Source organism: Nymphalis io, chromosome 3, assembly GCF_905147045.1.
Source record: "Nymphalis io chromosome 3, ilAglIoxx1.1, whole genome shotgun sequence".
Classification (NCBI taxonomy): domain Eukaryota; kingdom Metazoa; phylum Arthropoda; class Insecta; order Lepidoptera; family Nymphalidae; genus Nymphalis; species Nymphalis io.
In genome coordinates this window covers 14641729-14662603 of record NC_065890.1, presented here as the reverse complement: position 1 = coordinate 14662603, position 20875 = coordinate 14641729, and the positions used below count along the sequence as shown (strand labels likewise).

General features: G+C 39.2%; 2 protein-coding genes across 2 annotated transcripts in view; one reads left to right on the top strand and one right to left on the bottom strand.

Moving 5' to 3' along the window:
- Positions 1 to 1208: 1208 nt before the first annotated feature.
- On the top strand, positions 1209 to 11711 carry LOC126781229 (arrestin homolog). Its single transcript, XM_050506119.1, has 8 exons — positions 1209 to 1333; positions 3207 to 3397; positions 5925 to 6103; positions 9604 to 9739; positions 10075 to 10232; positions 10358 to 10501; positions 10757 to 10886; positions 11389 to 11711. Exons 1-8 carry the CDS (start codon positions 1225 to 1227, stop codon positions 11485 to 11487), a joined length of 1146 nt encoding a protein of 381 aa, XP_050362076.1. The 5' UTR covers positions 1209 to 1224; the 3' UTR covers positions 11488 to 11711.
- Positions 11712 to 14688: 2977 nt separating this feature from the next.
- The window catches only part of LOC126781206 (nephrin), a 440964-nt gene continuing 434777 nt past the window's right edge, over positions 14689 to 20875 (bottom strand). Inside the window, exon 17 of the mRNA XM_050506069.1 lies at positions 14689 to 18047. Within this exon, the coding sequence (XP_050362026.1) occupies positions 17880 to 18047 (168 nt within the window). The 3' untranslated portion in view covers positions 14689 to 17879. The remainder of the gene's footprint in view (positions 18048 to 20875) is intronic.

Sequence of the window (20875 nt, the reverse complement as noted above, 5' to 3'; positions counted from 1 at the left end):
CAACCATCGCTTATAGCCAATGCGCCACCAACCTTGGGAACTAAGATTTTATGTCCCTTGTGCCTGTAATTACACTGGCTCACTCACCCTACAAACCGGAACACAACAATATCAAGTATTGCTGTTTTGCGGTAGAATATCTGATGAGTGGGTGGTACCTACCCAGACGAGCTTGCACAAAGCCCTACCACCAGTAAAATTTGTATTATTTTAAATTATTTTACCTGCACGTAATATTCGTTAACATAAAATGATTATAACATAAAACTGCATGCAGTAGTACTGCAATTACTGGTTGAAGTACTTTATATTATGTCCTGAGCATTGTAATCCATGTATCTTTAAGATCAAGCGTAAGCTCATAGACCATAAAAAAGAATTATTATTCATGAACTCGTAACATTATTATAGGTTCGATGAAGTCGCAATTTCGATTCTAAATCATAGTCGTCTGGGAGTCTCGTATTTCTGATAACATAACAGAATGGATGCGACGCGGCGCTGGCCCTTGACCGACTTCCGAGGGTTTACGATAAAGCGATGACTTTATTTATTCCCTATCCATCGCTTATTGAGTATGCGGCTTTACGAGCCGCCTTCGTTCGATTGATACGATTTTTCAATTTACAGTAAAGCTTCTACGTGTTTATATATCGCGCTCCAGGGCTGGGTGGCGTGCCCTTATGATCGCCTCGACTTTCCAGGACGTTCGAAACCTTTTAAGGATGAAATTTATGTCTTTGAGTTGATTGAAACAACTCTAAATAAATCGTAAGCTTTACATTTAGCTGACTACACTTACACGGGCAGTTCTCATACTATATTGATACAAACAAAATACAAAGCTGTCGATGCTGACGCGTTATTTTGAAGTATTTCAGTTCGACTGAAATCAGAAAGTAGAAAGTAGCATTTATTTAAAGTATTTATTCTTCAAACATAATTGTCTTACGAAAGAAATGCAAATTATTCAGTGATTCATTTTTAAAGAGATTAAGATATTATTTTGTTGTTTGCGTATTTAACGGTGGCGCTGCCACGTGGGCGGTCTGTGACACGCGGCGCACACTCACGTGTCGGTAATGAGACAAATGAGATTACCGCGATTTAGAAGCCTCACTCACAAATAATCCTCTATATAGCGCTGCGGGACTGCGCCCTCGCCGCATTCACTGCTCGAGTGTGAAGAATCTTACAAGTTAAAGTGCTTATCTATTCGCAAAAATGGTGTATAACTTTAAAGTGTTTAAAAAATGTTCGCCCAACGGCAAGCTCACGCTGTATATGGGGAAACGGGACTTCGTCGATCACATCTCTTACGTGGAGCCAATAGGTCTGCTTTTTAATCGAAGGCTATTTATTCATTCAATCGGTTAAAGTAAGATATCATCATCATAATACTTTATCAAATTAACTGCGTGGCAAAATGTACGGGTCAGTTGAGTTGTGCCGTTTATTCAAAATCAATCAAATTCTCTAATTCTGCAGTCAAACTTTTGGTTGAACCTTACTGCTTTACATAACGTTTTGTTGAAATATAATTTTGTTAATGTTGCTTACGTTTTACTTTCTATTGCACAGATAAGTTTCAAAAATAGGTTAGAGTGCCGTGAGCCAGCGGAAAATATTAGTGGCGTTATCCACTCCATTGTGACGTTTTACTGTTAATGGAACGCGTCCAAAAACAAAATGAAATCGGTGCACGACAGTGGCCCAGGTTTGATCGTGTCCAATCGCGTCGCCTAACTGAGCAACAGCTGCATGCGTCCATTAGCCTGGGACGAGAGCAATAATCCCCCCACCCCTTCCACCTAACAGATAGGACTTTAATAGCACTATCAACTTATACCAGCTCTACGGTTCCGCCAGCGCTTACTCAGCGCTTTTAACAAATTGCTCTTGAACTGCATTTCGATTCGAATTTATCACAACAACTGGCAAAAGATTACCGCCTGATAGTGCTTTCTTGAGAAATCGCTTTATAGTACCTATCACAAGCACAAATACTACTTTGAAAGTAGCTAATAGTTTTAAGGCGGTTAGTTGTTAGTTACAGTACAAGAAAACATAACAATGTTCCTTACATTAGGGAATAAATGATTAAAAGTTACTTTTTATGAACCATCGGACACACAAACCTCCCGCTCGTCGGTCAAGTTACACGTATTTTTTTTACTGGGCAAGATCGTCTTGTAACTGCCAATGAAACCTTCTAATATATTAATTGATTACCAACTATACATATAATAAGCAGTAAGAGAACAAGAAAATGTATTTTTTTAATATATCGAAATAAAACTTACTTTTACGCGGACAAAGCCCCGGGCACAGCTAGTACGAAATAAAATATAAAAACCAGACCATATGACCATATTATGTGTCGGTAGCGTCGAATCGTATTGTCGTTTTTTCAACATAACGGTGTTTGGAAGTGTATTTTATTTAGTGCCAAGAGTATAATGTGTATAATGAGTTACTGGCTAAATTATAAAATAGCCAATATTTTTCAGACACGCTAAATATCAGATTCTGCAACTCTAAGAACCTTAAGTGTGAATTAGAGTAGTTTTTAGATTAATAAAATTAAAAGATTTAAGAAAAAATACTAACTGTGCCTGTGAACTTATTTTAATCATTCTGATGGTAATATCGAATTAAAACTACCCGAGCGACCAAAATTTACTCTGCTCTAATAATTCGTTTACATTATAAGATAAATGTGTACATAAAATATGACAAAACCTAATTCATATAAAATCATTCACTAGTTGTAAAACATAACCTAAAGAACCTGAGACCGTTTTATATAAAAATGGAATTCCTTACCAGCTCATATTCCCCTCCTCTTACAACCCGGGTTCCTTCAAACGAGGCGTGAAGAGGCATCTTGCGGGCCGGCAAGGCGAAGGCGGCTAGTGCAGAACATTTTTCCCGTCTGTACTGGCTGTCGTCGCGTTTGGACTCTACTACCACTTACCATCAGGTGGAGTAGAGTCATTTGCCCTCCCGGCGAATATAAAATATATATATATATATATATATATATATATAAACTTATAAAAAACTATATATATATATATATATAGTTTTTTATAAGTTTTTCTTGTGAAGGAAAGGACCATTTTTTTAAAGCTGTATGCTGTATCGATTAGTCTTTTAAGCCACGTACTCTTCGGAAAAGTCTCATACACCATTTCAAATAACAGACGGCATTGTGGTCGTGGACGAGGAGTATATCCGAGACCGGCGCGTGTTCGCGCAAGTCGTCTGTACATTCCGCTACGGCCGCGAGGAGGACGAGATCATGGGACTTTCTTTCTACAAGGAGCTGTACCTCGCCTCGGAGCAGATCTACCCCTCACTTGAGAAGAGACCCTATGAACTTACCCGCACGCAGGTACGTAAAATATATAAATAGTTTATTTACACCCATAAAATTGAATTAAATGCAACACACACAAACACTCACACACACGCGCACACAAACACACACACACACACACACACACACACACACACATACTCGCGTGCGCGCACACGTACTCATGCTCACATAAGCATGGATATCATATTTGTTCCATTTTATATTTTTTAATATTTCTTACTTCTCGCTTTATACATTTTTTTTTGTTTTTTGTTCATATAAACGGGAGTGGAGGCCTGGTATCTTGTAGAACAGCGACGTACTGCTACATATCTATTGCAAGCACCAGTCTTCACATTATTTAGTTAATATTTAAATATTATATGATAATTTGTGAAGAAACAAATAAAATGTTATTATTATTATATCTTGCTGATAAAAATGATTAGTTTTAATCTGGTATCGCTAAAGCTTGGCTACGAAATTGAAGTCCGTCTGCCTATTTATGTAGTTTGCCTGAAATATATCGAGCACTCCTTGATAAATGACATCAGTGAATTAACAAGTAATAATATTAATAATATAGACTTATACGCTTCATTTAATTCTTAAAGTATGGATATTGTTATTTAAGCAGTTCCACGAACTTGTTCACTAGGCTGTTTGTTTGTTTGTTCTGTTTCTTGGAAATTAACAGTTTTTTTCTAAATTAGACTTAGTACTGATTATATCTCTATGTTAAAAGATTGAAGATTGTTGCCAAATATTTATATGTTATTCATGTAAAGTGAAATGACACCTGTTAATGTTCTGCCAAAGGGTTAAGGTCTTCCTCTACTCTTTAGGAGAACATTTAGAGCTTATTTCACCTTGCTGCTTCAATGCGTTCACCTTCCCCCTTATAATGTATTACTTCACCGCCAAGCACAAGATGAATTATAATTACAAATTTAGCACATGGAAATTCAGCAATAACTTGACCAGGACACGATGTTGGTTTACAACACAGCTTTCGAATCATGAAGTTGCAACGAACACACTGTCAAAATTTAATAATTAACCATTACCGCTTCGTATTAACAAGCTGCGCTAGTAGTAATCAGATCAGTCCCGAGCGAGCGCCGCTGCGGGCAAATCAAATCCTTTTGGGAGTAGCGCCGCCTCCTTCTCCGGCGTCCCATCCGACGTCGTGAGCAATCAGCGAGACTGCCGGGTCTCTGTTGTTCAAATATTAACTATAACTTCACTTTTCAAACAGACAAACAACACTCGAAATCCTCTAGTCGTCGGCAGTGTGAATTTGAAAAGCTATTTAATCGACGAGAACTTATTTGACTATCTGACTTCTGTTGCAGCGACGCGAACGCTCGCTTTAAGTTAAAACGAAATGGTTCAACAGAATTTTATATTTGCAAAAATTAAAATATTTGAGTTACGATATATAGGTAAATGTTATTAAGAAAATCTAAATAAGTAAAGAATATGAATAAGTAAATGTAATATCGGGACAAACTGAAAAATTAACTCCGGACAAAGTAGATGTCCTAATATCAACAAAATCAATTTTTTTTTAATGGGCCTTTGTAGGCAGCCTATATATCGGCCCCATCGTTACACGCTAAATTAAAACAAAAAAAGGCTCAAAAACTAAGACTAATTCAGTTTTAGAGAATCACTAACAAATTTTACTGGTGGTAGAGCTTTGTGCAAGCTCGTCTGGGTAGGTACCACCCACTCATCAGATATTCTACCGCAAAACAGCAGTATTGGTATTGTTGTGTTCCGGTTTGAAGGGTGAGTGAGCCAGTGTAATTACAGGCACAAGGGACATAACATCTAACAATATACTACTTTAATTGCCGAAATACTCGAAGGTTTATTACCGTAACAGCCTGTGAATGTCCCACTGCTGGGCTAAAGGCCTCCGCACCTCTTTTTGAGGAGAAGGTTTATTAAGAATAGAATTATACAAATATATTTACATATTTTAGTGTTTCTCTCGAATTGTGGTTACGAACACATGTCAATAACAAGTGTGAAACATCATCTATTACACCACATACTTGACAATTGGGAGTGGAACTTTTCCACATTAGATGTGTAAACTTGCCTAGTGGCATGTGCCCGGATCAAAGTCTAAATGCTATAACCAGCTTACTTCTATTAATGTTACTATTTACAAAGCAGGGTATCCGAGGAGGCTCGGATTGCATCGTTCTATACCATATCCCTTTTATTTATTTATCAAGCGATCTCTCATTAAAGTATTCGTTCCAAATATTAAAACAATTAATTTTGAATTTTGCAAAAACTTCGGTATAGTGTAGTTTAATATGGTAATCAGCTCCAATAGTAAGAGATAAGTTTTCCAATCGATCCGCTTCCTCGTTACCAGTCAGACCGATGTGAGATGGAATCCACTGAAGCTTTAAAATAATGTCCTTGCCTCGATATTCTTTGTAACAATCTAAGGATTTCGTATACTATCGATACTCCATTATAACCCTTAATACACCTTAATCACTGATTTTAATATTTTTTTTGTATTTTTTCAATAAAGGAGCGTCTCGTGAAGAAGTTAGGTGACTGGGCGCTGCCGTTCCGGCTAACGTTGCCGGCCGGAGCACCTGGTTCTGTGACTCTGCAGCCCGGCTTGGAGGACGAGGGAGAGCCGTGTGGCGTGCACTACTATGTAAAGCTGTTTGTTGGTGAAACAGAAATCGATCGCTCGCACCGCAGGTTAGTCAGTAGATAAAGTCACAATGGTATTCTGGTCTCGAGATATTATGCTGAGTTAGTCAATTGTTGATTAAAATTAATCATTTTTGTTGTTGTTGCAATCTGCGTTTCTATAAAATTAATAACAATATCCTTATCTTCTATTTATAAAATTTATAGCTATGGCATATATGTGAGACATATATGCCATAACTATATCAATCAATCAACAGCCAATCGTTGTCCACTGCTGAACATAGGCCTCTCCCAAGGTGCGCCAAAGCTCCCTGTCCTCCGCCTTCCGCATCCAGTTGGTGCCCGCCACCTTCTTGAGGTCGTCGGTCCACCTGGCTGGAGGGCGCCCTACGCTGCGCTTGCCGATTCGCGGTCTCCACTCTAGGACTCGTCTGCTCCAACGGCCATCGGTCCTACGACATACGTGACCAGCCCACTGCCACTTCAGCCTGCTAATTTTGCAAGCTATGTCGGTGACTCCGGTTCTTTTCCGGATAATCTCATTTCTGATCTTATCCTTCAAAGATACTCCGAGCATAGCTCGCTCCATAGCACGCTGAGCGACTTTGAATTTGTGGACTAGTCCCGCAGTTAGTGTCCACGTTTCGGCACCGTATGTCATGGCAGGTAAGACGCATTGGTTGAAGACTTTCGTCTTCAAACATTGCGGTATAGACGACTTGAGGACTTGACGAAGGTTGCCAAATGCTGCCCATCCCAAGCGAATTCTTCGATCGGCTTCCTTCTCGAAGTTGTTCCTACCGACTTGTATTATCTGTCCTAGGTAGGTATATTCACTAACAACTTCGAGAGGTTTCCCCTCGACGTATATCGGTCCCGGCACGACATGCCTATTGAACATGACCTTGGTCTTTTCCAAGTTCATACCGAGACCGACACACCGGGAAGACTCGCCTAGGCTACGCAGCATTTCGGTGAGTTGTTCCAGCGACTCTGCTATGATGACGATATCGTCGGCAAATCGAAGGTGTGAGATGTACTCGCCGTTTACATTGACTCCATACCTAGTCCAATCCAGCGTTTTGAAAACGTCTTCCAACGCGTTGGTGAACAGTTTCGGGGATATTACATCCCCCTGTCTCACCCCTCTGCGCAGTTGGATCGCCTTCGTCTTACAGTCCTGGATGTGGACAGTCATTGTAGCGGCGTTGTACAGACATCTCAGTACCTCGATATATCTCCAATCGATATGACATCTCTGCAATGAGTCGAGCACTGCCCAGGTTTCGATGGAGTCGAAGGCTTTCTCGTAGTCCACAAATGCCATACACAGCGGCTGATTGTACTCTTCGGTCTTCTGCACAATCTGCCGAACAGTATGGATGTGGTCCACGGTGCTGTAGCCTGATCGAAAGCCGGCTTGCTCTGGGGGCTGGAACTCGTCAAGTCGTCTGGCGAGACGGTTCGTGACGACTCTTGAGAACAGCTTATACACGTGACTCAGGAGGGAGATTGGTCTGTAGTTTTTCAAGAGGGTTTTATCACCTTTCTTGAAAAACAGTACCACCTCACTCCCGCTCCACGTTTCCGGGGTCTTGCCATGTTGGATGACGGAATTAAAGAGGCTTGCTAGCTCTTTCAGGACCGGAGTCCCGCCTGCCTTAAGCAACTCTGTTGTGATTCCGTCATCTCCCGGAGCTTTGTTGTTTTTAAGCTGTTCTAGAGCCGCCCTAATCTCTCCTTGGTCAACGACCGGGAGCTCCTCGGAGTAATGGCGCATAAGAGGGGCGCGCTGGTCATCAATACTGATTCCCACGGGTTTATCCGATCTTGAAGAGAACAACTGCCCATAAAACCTCTCTACTTCTCCGATAATCTCAGGCCTAGAGGTAACGACCCCACCATTTTCAGTTTTAAGTTTTGTCAGACGCGGCCTCCCAAACTTGCGAGCGAACACTTTCGATCCCCGATTTTGCTCAATCGCAGCCTTGATGGCACGGGTATTGGAGCGTCGGAGATCGCGTCGCGTCAGCGTTTTTATTGTTCGGTTTAAGGCCTTATCTGACAAAAACGATGGTAGTTCTCGTCGTTTTCTCATGAGCTCGAGTGTCTCAGCAGAGAATTTTGGTGCGTTGTCTCTTCTCTGTGGCGGAAAACACTTGCGGGATGTGTTTTGCAGTATTTTGACCAGCGTGTCGGTTCTCTCATCAATGCTGCTTATGGTTTCCAACGCGGTGAATTGATTTTGAAGTTCCATTTGGAACTTTTCGGAGCCTTGAGCAGCTTGGAGCATGGTAGGTCGGAGAGTAGACCTCATCATTCTCGATCTTTCGGCTTTTAAGTTGATATTTAGAGTGCCTCGAACCAAGCGGTGATCACTTCCGGTATTAAACCTGTTGATCACTGAAACATCTCTAAATATGTGCCTTTTATTCGAAATGATAAAGTCTATCTCGTTCCTTGTCACGTTATCGGGGCTTCGCCAGGTCCACCTCCTCTGAGGCTTCTTTTGAAAGAAAGAATTCATCAAAAAAAGCCCCTGCGCTTCGAGAAAGTTTACCAGCATTTGCCCCCTGTGATTTCTGCAGCCCAAGCCGTAAGGTCCGACTTTCGATTCACCGCTATCTTGTACTCCCACTTTAGCATTAAAGTCTCCCATAACAACATTGTAGTGGGCCCTCGAGGTGTCGTTGAGGGCCTTTGCGATGTCCTCGTACATCGCTTCGACCACATCATCAGAGTATGTCGAAGTTGGCGCATATACCTGTACAACCTTCAGGGAGTACCTGTCGGAAAGTTTTAGGACAAGGTACGCTACCCGATTCGACACACTACTGATTTCCACAATGCTGCTAATGAGATCCTTTTTGACAAGAAAACCGACACCACCCTGGGAGAGGTTATCACCTTCGCGGAAGTAGAGTAAGTTACCGGACTCTAGAGTTATCGTGTCCTCCCCCTGTCTTCGGACTTCAGATAACCCCAGTATATGCCAGTTTATATGACTTAACTCTACTTCTAATTCGGCGAGGTGATGGTCCAGCCTCATCGAGCGTCCATTATACGTTGCCATTTTCAGTCGTTTTATACGGTAGCCTGCCGTGAACCGGTGATTCTTAGCACCCCCTGCCCTGCCGATACCGCGACCGCTACCTTGGTCGGGCCTAGCGGGCTTGCCGGTAACTGGGGGCCTTTTTTTGGGCGCATCTGCCATTAAGGGAGGGGTTTGCCCATACTCGCCGCGCTGGGCAGGCGTGTTGGCGAGCGCAGTAGGGGGTAAGATGTTTATGGGAGGGGGGACGCTGCTGCCCATCCCCCCTTTTCCCCGTCCCTCAGTCGCCTCTTACGACACCCACGGGATGAGATTGGGGGAGTACTATTCTAAGCCGGTACTCCACGGCCATAACTATAAATGTTCGAATATGCAATTATTACTTGCTTAAAAATATTTTTCTTCTTAAGTGTTAATCTAAAGTGTTAAACTAATTTCAATTCATCAAATAATATTTTATCTAATTATTGTAAAATGATAAATAACTAATTAGGAGCACGGTGGCGTTGGGTATCCGCAAGGTACAGTTCGCACCGGACAAGCCCGGCCCGCAGCCGTGCACGTTGGTACGAAAAGATTTCGTGCTCTCGCCTGGACAGCTTGAGCTGGAGTTGACTCTCGATAAACAGGTACCTGAAAGAAACAATTGCACTATTAATACACCTACACAAAAGATACATAATTTTAGATTTCGTTCGTAAGAAAAGCTTGCAGTGAGACTTATTATGATTATTGGGGAAAAATTGAAAACTAATAAATTATGAAGTTTGTAGTTCTGTAGAATAAGTAAGTAAATAATAACTTAATTAAATGTTTTCCATCTAAATTAAGCTAAGTGATTCATGATTAAAATATTATATTATTATTATTATTAAATTCCACTGTGAAGAGTTTCTAAAAAATAATGAATAGAGCTGACTACATTATTGTATGATGACGTATGTATGAAATATGATTTTTTCAGCTGTATATTCACGGGGAGACAGTGGCGGTGAACATCAGCATACGCAACCACAGCAACAAGGTGGTGAAGAAAATTAAGGCCAGTATCTTACAGTCCGTCGACATCGTGCTCTTCCAGAATGGCCAGTACCGAAATGTCGTCACTGGTGTAGAGACGCAGTGAGTTTCCCACTTTACACAAATTTACATCTATATATTTTTACACTGGAGATCTATATAAGATGAATTTAATCTGATTACTTGACAAGTGTTATACAAAAAACTTGTTCCATTGTCAATCACAGAGACGGATGCCCGCTCCAACCTGGTGCTAACATGCAGAAAGTCGTTCAACTAAGGCCAACGCTGGGTGCACTGCGCGACCGCCGTGGCCTAGCGTTAGATGCACAGCTCAAGCGGCAGGAGACTACGCTTGCTTCCACAACCCTGTAAGTAAAGTGCCTGGGTAGTGCTGTTAAAACATTGAAAATATTTATTGCCTGGGTAGCCCACTCATCGTATATTCTTCAGCTAAACAGCAATAATTAGTGTATTGGTATTACGTTTGGAAACAAAAGTGATTCAGCCAGTATGTCTTTAGGTAAAAGGGTCTACGTGGGAATATGTTTATGAAGTTTCCAACCAGAATTAGTCTAAAATTTAAAAAATACGTTTGTTTAATTCAATGCTTTTATCCTTCTGAGATTGCTGGACCCGGAGCAGCGTGACGCGTTCGGTATCGTGGTGAGCTACAGCGTCAAAGTCAAGCTTTACCTCGGTGCACTCGGGGGCGAGCTGAGCGCAGAGCTACCGTTCATTCTGATGCACCCCAAGGTTTGTTTTCAAGCATGGGAGTAGCTCAAAAATGAATGCAATTGCAATATTTAATGGTTTTCTTGTCTGATTGTTAGTACCAATAATAAATAATTTATGCATAAATATTTCCCTTAGATCATTAATACCTTTTTTCTACCGCAGTTGGTTTGAACTGCAATATCTATTCACCACGGATCTTGCTCACGTGCTCTACGTTATTCTTTTTAAATGTTACTTTTATTTTGATAAGTATTAAACATTTACATTTAAAACATCTTCAGTGCAATCTTTATGGAGTTAAGAGAAATTATTTTGTTCTTTTCACTTCGACAAGGTCAAGGTTCAAGGTCAGATATAATCCGACTTAATACTGAACGTATATACATAGTTTCATCTAATCCGTCATCGACGGCCATCGACAAATTACAAATCAGACAAAAGTAGGTAATTCGATTATCGATAACTAGAGGTTTTAGGTTTGCTTTGAATAGTATAATTTATTATCTATTGTTGTCATCAGGAGGGTCGCATGAAACTGATGCAGGCGGACAGTGAGGTTGATGTAGAGATGTTCAGGCAAGACACTGTGCTTCATCAAGAGAGCGTCGAAGTTTACTAAAAGTATACTCAGTAGATTCTTTTGAAATAAATGATTACACAAACACAGGTACCATTAGATCATTATCACAAGTAAATATTAAATTATTGTAATTTTTTAAATATTTTTCGCTTTTCGAATTATATCGTGTGATTTTATTAAACAGATAGATAGTGATATATCTATTTTAGATAATAAGATACAGGTATTTTGGCATTAGTGTTATGAATTATAAAATACTTGCAAAAATATGTTTAATATTATTAAATATAAAATATTTTGACAATAATTCTTAGTTAGAACAAACTTGTTAGCTTTGAAGCGACGTATAAATATTTGTCAAAAAGTAGAATAAGCTGACTAATAAATGTTTAGTAGCAGAAATTGTTTAATTTGAAGTAAACGTATGTCCATGTTGCTTTGTAAAAGCTGATTGAAAATTGAAATTAGTTCAACAATGCTATTGTATTTGAAAGTAAAATATTATGATTCGGTTAAAATATACTCAGTCGGTGAAACATTAATTAAGCGCCTAATCACTTTGTATAACAAAACGATAAATTTAATTTGTGTAAAAAATATAATATTAGGAGTTATACTTTTCGTAGAATAGCATTTATAAAAAATATATAGGTAATCTTAAAGAAGTTATTTATTATAATAACTTTATACGTAAATTTATCATGTTTATAACAAAATAATAGCATTTTTTATTTTTCGTTATAGCGAGGTTCGAATAGCAAGAGTGCTAGTAATACACTAAATCTATAAACAATGATTGAAAAAAAAAAGAACTTTGCTTTATAAAATGAAACGAAAATAAAACCATACAACTCGCAGAAGTCACGTGCGTAGGATTCCATTTCGGCGAATGTATTTGGTTCAGATTGTTCGATGCAAATAAATATTTGCTCTGCGGCAGAGCGAGCTGGTAAAATTCAATTACAACATCTTACCCGCGATCCGCGATCTCGTGCCGCCGCGATATTGTTCTGCAAATAAACACGACGACGAAGAAATATTCTTCTCTATGAAGTCAATACCCATTATCGAAAAAAACGCTATAAAAAGTCAATTGTTCCTGTTTTTATGAGGAAGGAAATTTGATACTTCCGTCTCCCCGTTGTTGCATTAAATGGATTGTTACGAACACCGTCGTTATTTTTATTTCGTTTTCCTATTCCAGCGACTTTGTACAACTCGTGATTTATTTATAAAATGAGGAGATAGACGATAAAGAACAACGTTTTGATAACATTTTTATTTGACTTTTCATATTTTCACTAATCTCGATTGTTGAATAGCTGTCGTGGATACACACTGGAGTTCAAGTTTGTAAGAATGATACCGGAGACCATTTCGCGGCATGTGTACGAGTGTATTACAAATGTATTAATAGTTTATAATTATTTTTTTTCAATTTAACTTTCAAGTTTTGAGAAGTACTAAGAGTTTCACTAATTAATTCAATTCGTCAAAAGATTAATAAAATGTATATAACAATTTAGATTGCTTACACATGTAGACTAATAGTTGCTGTTTACTTTTGTGTATTACACTAAAACTAGCGTCCTTACTTTGATATTCGGAAGAAGACACGAATTTGCTTAGCTAATCGCCCATTAAACGACGTTTATAAGTTAAGCCTTGACTGTTTAACTGTAGTTAATTTTATTTAACTTAAAACCTTACGACTGCGGCCGTTGCAGGCATTGTAACATTATTGTCTGTTGTTTGTGAGTGTATGTGCGCCGTAGTTTTAGATGTATCTACTCTTATTATACGCAAAGATATTTGAAAAAAAAATACGTCAAAGAAAAATATACCAACAATCGTTCGAGACAATATTATACAATGTTACGAGTACGTAGGTAACGCACGTAGGTAAGGTACGAGTTTGTGATTTTTCTAAAGATTACAAGCAGTTGCAGAAAATGAATTGTAAGCAATTTCAATGGCAACGCACAAAATAGTCACTGCGATTCTGTTATTTTGTGTTTATATGGAGCCTCAGTGTTCCTCCACCATGAACATAAATCATCTCGTGACGCTCATAACGTTAAGGAAGTTCGCGCTATTGTTTTTAGCCAGCTATTGTGAACGTGTGTGGCGATTACCATTTTCGTCGGCGAGCAAGTTTCGCTGGCTGAGCCACCGTGCTGGCGGGCGAGAGGGTTAGCGGGTGAGCGGGTGGTATGATTCCGGCTGTATTTGAGTTATGAGGGCGACACAATGCGACGGAAGCGTGGCACGCTGCGTCGCGGTGCGTCCCAGTGCGCGAGAAAAAGCGAACCATATTCATATTCAAGCGATTAAGATACTTACATATATCTATAATTTGTATATGTTTCGTAGTAAGTAGTAACAGCCTGTTAATGTTCCACTGCTGGGCTAAGGCCTCCTCTCCCTTTTGAGGAGAAGGTTTGGAGCTTATTCCACCACGCTGCTCCAATGCGGGTTAGTAGAATACACATGTGGCAGAATTTCAATGAAATTAGACACATGCAGGTTTCCTCAAATGAATCTAATTAGTGTATATACATATCGAGTTGTCGAATCGATCTTATTGTAAATCGACTACAGTTGCACCTTATTATGTACTCGTGGCGCAATGGACTTATTGCTGCTTATGGGTTTACATGTTAATTCACGAATTAAAATTTTCGGTATCATATGTATGAACGGGCAGCTGTCCTTTCATAAAACGAATTGTAGCATTGCTAAAATAATTAACTTTATTATATTTAAATTTTGGTTTTCACATACTATTGGCTTCACATGACGCCTTTGGAGATTAGTTTCATATTGGAGTTGTACGCAAGGTAAAGTGGTTAAAAAGAAAACAATTAACTTGATGATGATGGTGTGGCTTTGTGCAAGCTCGTCTGGTTAGCTACCCACACACACATACACACTCATAAGATATTCTACCGCAAAATAACAATAATTAGTGTCGTTGTGTTTTGGTTTGAAGGATGAGTTAGCCAGGCTGTGAGAGATTACTGACACAAGAGACATAATATTAGCATTTTACACATAGATTAGGAGTACCATGCACATGTGCAGTGCAGTCTATGGGCGAAGCTGTTCAAATATCTTCAAGTGAACCGTTTGTTCGTCTGTCTTATGTAAATTTTATAAAAAAATCTGAATCTCATAAGATCCGTCGTTTACAAGCGGTTTAATCCTATGTCGCACTAACCACGCGGAGCGGCTGAACAAAATAAAACGCCAAGTGTACTTCCAAGACAACCTTTAATCTCGTCCAAAATAAATAAGTCAACAGTAGGGCGAACTCTTTGAGTTGTTTTTAAACTTTATATTAACAAATCACTTACAAAGTAAATTGTCTAACAATAGATATTCTACTATGTTCATGAAGGTCAGTCGGTCGATGATAAAATAAAGCTCGACAGTGATATGCGGCGACGTGACGCGACGTGGCGCGACGTGACGCGCGTGACGTGATGCCGCGCACAGAACTTGTGCTGCTCTCTTAAGATTAATTAATTGAGGTGTAAATTATATAAAATTTATAGGTATAACTTAATTTACGACATAATACTCAACACAGTTTATATTTCGATTAATCATCCCTTACTATTATATGAAAAAACACATTAGCTCATCTAAACAATTTTATAGAACGCTAATTTAAATAATATAAAGTTTGAACAAGTTCTGTGGTCACCGCGCCGAGCGCGCAAACGCAGCGTTTTTTGTTACACGTGCCGTTCTATTGCAACGCGAGTAAATAACGTATTTTTTTGCATTCTGTTAATACTCGTTTGCAATATTGGAGACACAGCTGCCACGAGTCTGCGTTACGATGAAAACGGCAGAATTTTCAAACATACCCATAGACATACGGAGCGTAATAAATGTAATTTTTATTTTTTATTTTGAAGACAGTAAATTTATTTACGGAATATAATTGTAGTTGTGTAAAATTTTCGTGATCGGTTTGTTATGTATAACATACTAAGGATTTTTTCTCATCTACTGGACTATTTTTCAATATCTGTGAATGCAGGTCGACCGATTTAAAAATATATGGATAGTCGCCTGAGAAGATTATCCTGTTGCTACAGCTGAAAGCTCTTTACCGCTTCACGTGCCAAATTTCTACTCTGTAAAGCTTTTAAAAAAGTTTCGGTTTTAGACATTGACTGAGATATTATAAATTGAAATAGGTTTCCATCAAGAATTGGAAGAAATATCAATAGGAGCGGTAGCGTCGGCGCAAACTGCGGGACGTGTGCGAGTGTCACAGACGATGTTTTATTCATGCCGGCCGCGCGCCGCCGCGGGCGAGGAGCGGCAGTAATGCGGCAGCTATTGACTTCGCGACAGAAATGGAACACTTACAAAATATACAAAACATATCGGGAAAAAACCAGAAAGTGCTTTTCTAAATATAAAATTTGTTTATTTTAATTATAATATGTTGCGGTCACAATATAATTGACATCAAATGTAAAAGAAAACTCTAAGGAGTCTGTGTACTGTATGAGATATTCTGTGCCCTTGTTTTATTTACACAACTAAACAGTTATTTGTCGACGTCTTGTATCTAATACGAGCTTTTATTAAACCTCACCTGTCATGTCAACGTCAAGTTTAACTGCAGCTTAAGACAAACTGAAATTTCGCACACACTTGCAGTTGCCGTAATCGATATCATTATTTCTTCAAAACGCCACAAATTAATGCTTGATATTAATAAAGTTTTTTCTGTATGTATTAGCTTATATCATGAATAATTAATAATCAGCATGTACGTCCGGTATGAGTATGTTTAAATAATTTAAAAAAATATGAGAACTATGAAAGATGATCCAAGTAAGCTACATTTACACTTACATCGAACTTATATTATATTTCTATTCAAAGATTATGTCCAGATATGTCGAAAACGATTCTTAGTATATTAAAAGTCGGGGATCATTTTATCGTCGTCACGAACACTGCACAAGATAGGCGCGCGCACCAGAGAGCCATCTAATACCTTCCAGCGAGTCATAGAACGTTGCATTGCGTATTAATAAAATATTGAAGGGATAAATACAACATTTTTATATCCATTTTATCATCTTTTAAAGTAAAAGTAACCTGTGAATCCCGGTTTGCGAGATTAATTATAAGCACAAATAGATCACGTTAAAACCTAGTGGTTCGTGACCGGATTTGAACCCAAAATGGTCAGTTCGCATCTATGTATTCTCTCCACTCGGCCATCTTTGCGTTATTTTAGTTATTGAATATTTGTAAATGATATGCATGAGAGATATGTCCTTATATGTAAAACGGCCTTACGCAGGCCCAGGCTACCTCTTTGTTAAATTTCATTGCGATCGGTTCAGTACCTACGTAGTTGACGTAGTAGAGCTAACAAACAGATAGATATACAGTGTTACTTTCACCTTCATAATATTTGCCTGATAATTGATATATGTTTACTATATAGTAGTAAATACATCATTATTGGTAAATTAAGTAATGGACTCCTTACGTTCTTTGCCTTCGGTTCTATGACTCACCCAGCCGGGAGAGCTCTCCTAAGCCGACATGGAAACCTTAACAATGAGAAGTTACAAAGTTTATTTACACGGAGCGCTCTCCAGATATCGATGACGTCATCGTCTCGTCGACGTCGTCTGTTCAGATCGACAAATTAGCTAGATTCGTAGACATAGTATGTAAAAAAGTGGCAAAGACTCAGTCCCTTACAAACTACTATTTACATCACAGGATTTATCTAAACGAAATAACAGAATTATAGTCTCCGAATTAATATTACTTCGAGAACAGTCGATTTCAATAATACAATCCGGTCGACAAAGTTTATTTTGTAAAATCGATTATGTCGTAATTTTCTTTACCATTTTTGTGACAATTATTCGTTATTATATATATTTAAAGCAAATTTTCTTAGAAGAAGACATTGTTATACTACTAAAATCGACTTTCCATCTTACATAAATTACTCGAATGACCGCGAGATGGCGACAGCTACAACATTTACATAGGACAAGTTTCACAAGGAACACACGGTCCGTCTCTCACTAAAGCCGCCTGTAAGGCCGCGGTACAATGTATCTGGCTCGGCTCACTCGAAGATCGGGAAGAAACAGAAGTCAGACTGTACTTTAATTAGAGACGCAACGTGTAACGAGAGCCCGTCCCGCACCAGCCTTCATTAGACTCTACTCAGCCTTTCAAAGTAAAACATTCAAACCATTTGAGGGGCAAGTTTGTGTGTGCGTGCAGTGGGAGATATCGAGTCAACTATTTATACAAAAACGAACATTTCTTTTATTATAATCACTAAACAAATGAAGTTATTTTAAAATCCATCGTATTCACTCATAATAGCTCGGCTGATGGGGACGAGGCAGTACACTAGCATTCATCTAAACGCAGGACTCCGGGATTCGGTTGTCGAGTAACTTCTCCTTGATGGCGTCCACGTTGAGATCCTGTGCGGGGCGTAGCGACGCGGACGCGCTGCGCCCGAGCGCCGATGCCGGCGTCGCGCTGCGGGCGCCCCACGTCCACGACGCGCCTGGACCGTTACACGCCTGCACAGAACACATAATATTTTATTTCATTGTCATAAAAGTCGAGATGGCCCAGTGGTAAGAACGCGTGAATCTTAACCGATGAACGTGGGTTCAAACCCGGGCGAGCACCTCTGAATTTACATGTGCTTAATTTCTGTTTATAATTCATCTCGTGCTTTTCGGTGAAGGAAAACATCGTGAGGAAACCTGCATGTGTCTAATTTCATCGAAATTCTGTCACATGTGTATTCTACCAACCCGCACTGGAGCAGCGTGGTGGAATAAGCTCCAAACCTTCTCCTCAAAAAAGGGAGAGGAGGCCTTAGCCCAGCAGTGGGACATTTACAGGCTGTTACTGTACTGTACTGTACTGTACTGTTGTATTATATGCCTATATAGGTAAAAAACCAAAACAGTCTCATTACTTAGTGTTTTATAACAATTTAATATATCAATAAACTTAATTATTATATTTTTTTAATTATGTAGGTATCTAGGTTTCTAGAACATACAACTATGCGGAAAAGACATTAAATATTACTTTTTTAACTTAAAGAACTTTCCTGAAAGTGTTCACTGAACACCTACTCAGTTTTTGTTCCATTACAAAATTCAACGGTGTCTTACATTTCGTAAGATACCGTTGAATGTTACTGGTCATATTCCTTGTAGAAATATATTCGCGAAGAAATATTCGGATTCGTAACAGTCAACTAACAAGTCGGTTTCCAAAAAGAAAACCATTAACGGAAAGATAGACGAATATATTTGAATAAAAGCGATACTTAAATTACCGTAGCAAATTTACGAATTGTAACAATTGTACAAATATGGCAAATAACGTCCGTTTTTAGTACCACATTTTATATAAAACACTAACGTAAATAAAATATAACTTAATATTATTGTGATTACAAGGAAATTATATTATGTCGCTTTAAAAAATGAAATAGAGTTATTAGCCATTTATAAAACCATTTGACGCGTCGCTTTTTTCATGATCGCATTTGTTAGAAGAGCGTCGTGGCGCTTAAGGGTCTGGCGACAAAGGACTCGCTGATAAAACTATCGCGTTAATTAAAACGCGCCCTCCGGACACGACGCTCGACGACGCGCTTAATCAAACCGAACAGGTGAATTTATCGCTCTCCCCTCAGACTTAACAGTTCACGATCCTTCCACTTTTATTTAGCGACACTTTGTTCCTCGGCTTTACTTTCTGTGATATATCATTGAATAACGTATCCAATATAAATCTCTACGGCAAGAAAGTGCAAGCGTGCGCCGTCGCCGGCGTCGCCTGCACTGTTGCAATGTATGAAATAGTACCGATTTAGGTAAGATATAGTACAAGACTTATTTGGAAGTGCGATATGTGAACAGATGCATTTTAGTGCGGCGCGGCGCGTGATCTGCGGGAAATATGAGCGGGAGTCGTTAACTCGAATATTGGAAGCACAAATCAGTTCGACCTCTTGTTCGACTGTTAGCGCTTCTTAAACTGTACAATTCATATTATTTACAACGGAGACTGCCTACGTTTACTTGTTTCAATTTATTTAATAAATATATTTTATTTAAAATGTATATCAGTAGATCAGTAGGTAAGTCTGGGCACTAGTTGGGTAAGTCTATCGCGGCCGAATCATTTCAAGTTTAGTTCGACAGCCGAAATGGGATCAATCAGGACCCGATTAACCTTCGCCGTATAAGCGTTCGCTGACGAGTCTGTATTAAAATTCTACTCGTTTTGCGCTTTATCGGTCCCAAACTTAGTTAACTGAAGTTCGATGTTTCTGTTTGATGAGGACTTGCCAAAGTAAACTTCCGAAGTAATTCTCGTACAAACACGATAAAGTTTAATGTGGAGACGATGTCGAAATATTTAATTTGGCAGCGAATTAGTTCGGTGTGGCTTGGTGCCGGCAAATATTATAATTCGAGGCGGCCGCAGAGCGCGAACTTCTACCGCGCGAGCTGAAAGCAGTCTGGCCGCGAGAGGCGCGGCCTGACAGATGTTATTGTACCGACGTACAATTTTGAAAATTGCATAAGCTGCAATCTGTAATGAAATGAGGGGATAACGTATATTGCTAATCCAAAATATATACTTTGGATTCTATAAAAATATTCTTGTAATAAAATATCTTACAGCACTCAAACGAGTTTCCCGGTCGCACGATGCGTTGTGTTAAAATAAAAGGTTTTCAGCTGATCCCCAAGGGGTCACATATTGGGATATGATCTGCGAACAACTCGCGGCCCGGGGCTCGCGTTGACGGCTCTCAGCGGTCCTCAGGGGCACTTAGGAAATATTATCAGCTATCAGTGACGACACATAAAGCCGAGTTATTGACTGACCGCAATAAAGATACCGCGACTGCTCGCCGCTGATCGGCGGACATAAAATGACTGACTCTGAGATAACATCTCGCCGAGTCACAATTCGAGGCACGGGTGTTAGGTTTATATGACATCGGGAAGGTTTTATGACCCTCTTCTCACTTTAAGGCTTAGTGTTAAAATGAAATGTTATTACGTCCGAGAGATAAGTTTTATCCGTGGAGTCTTATTGACTTTGTATGAGAGAATGAAGTAATTTTGAAAATCAATATTAACATAAAATCGAAATTTAAATAGACCTTGCTCCTTACTCAAGGAAACTTTTGCAAACACTTTTAAATAAGTTATCTAGACTAATTAAATATAGGGTCTCGCGATTCGCAAGAAACTTAATACTTACTGTTTAAGATTAATTAATATAAATATAATAATAAATTAACCAATCGATAAAAACCTTTGCAATTTGATTAAAATTTTTTTTTTTTTATATTCGCCGGGAGGGC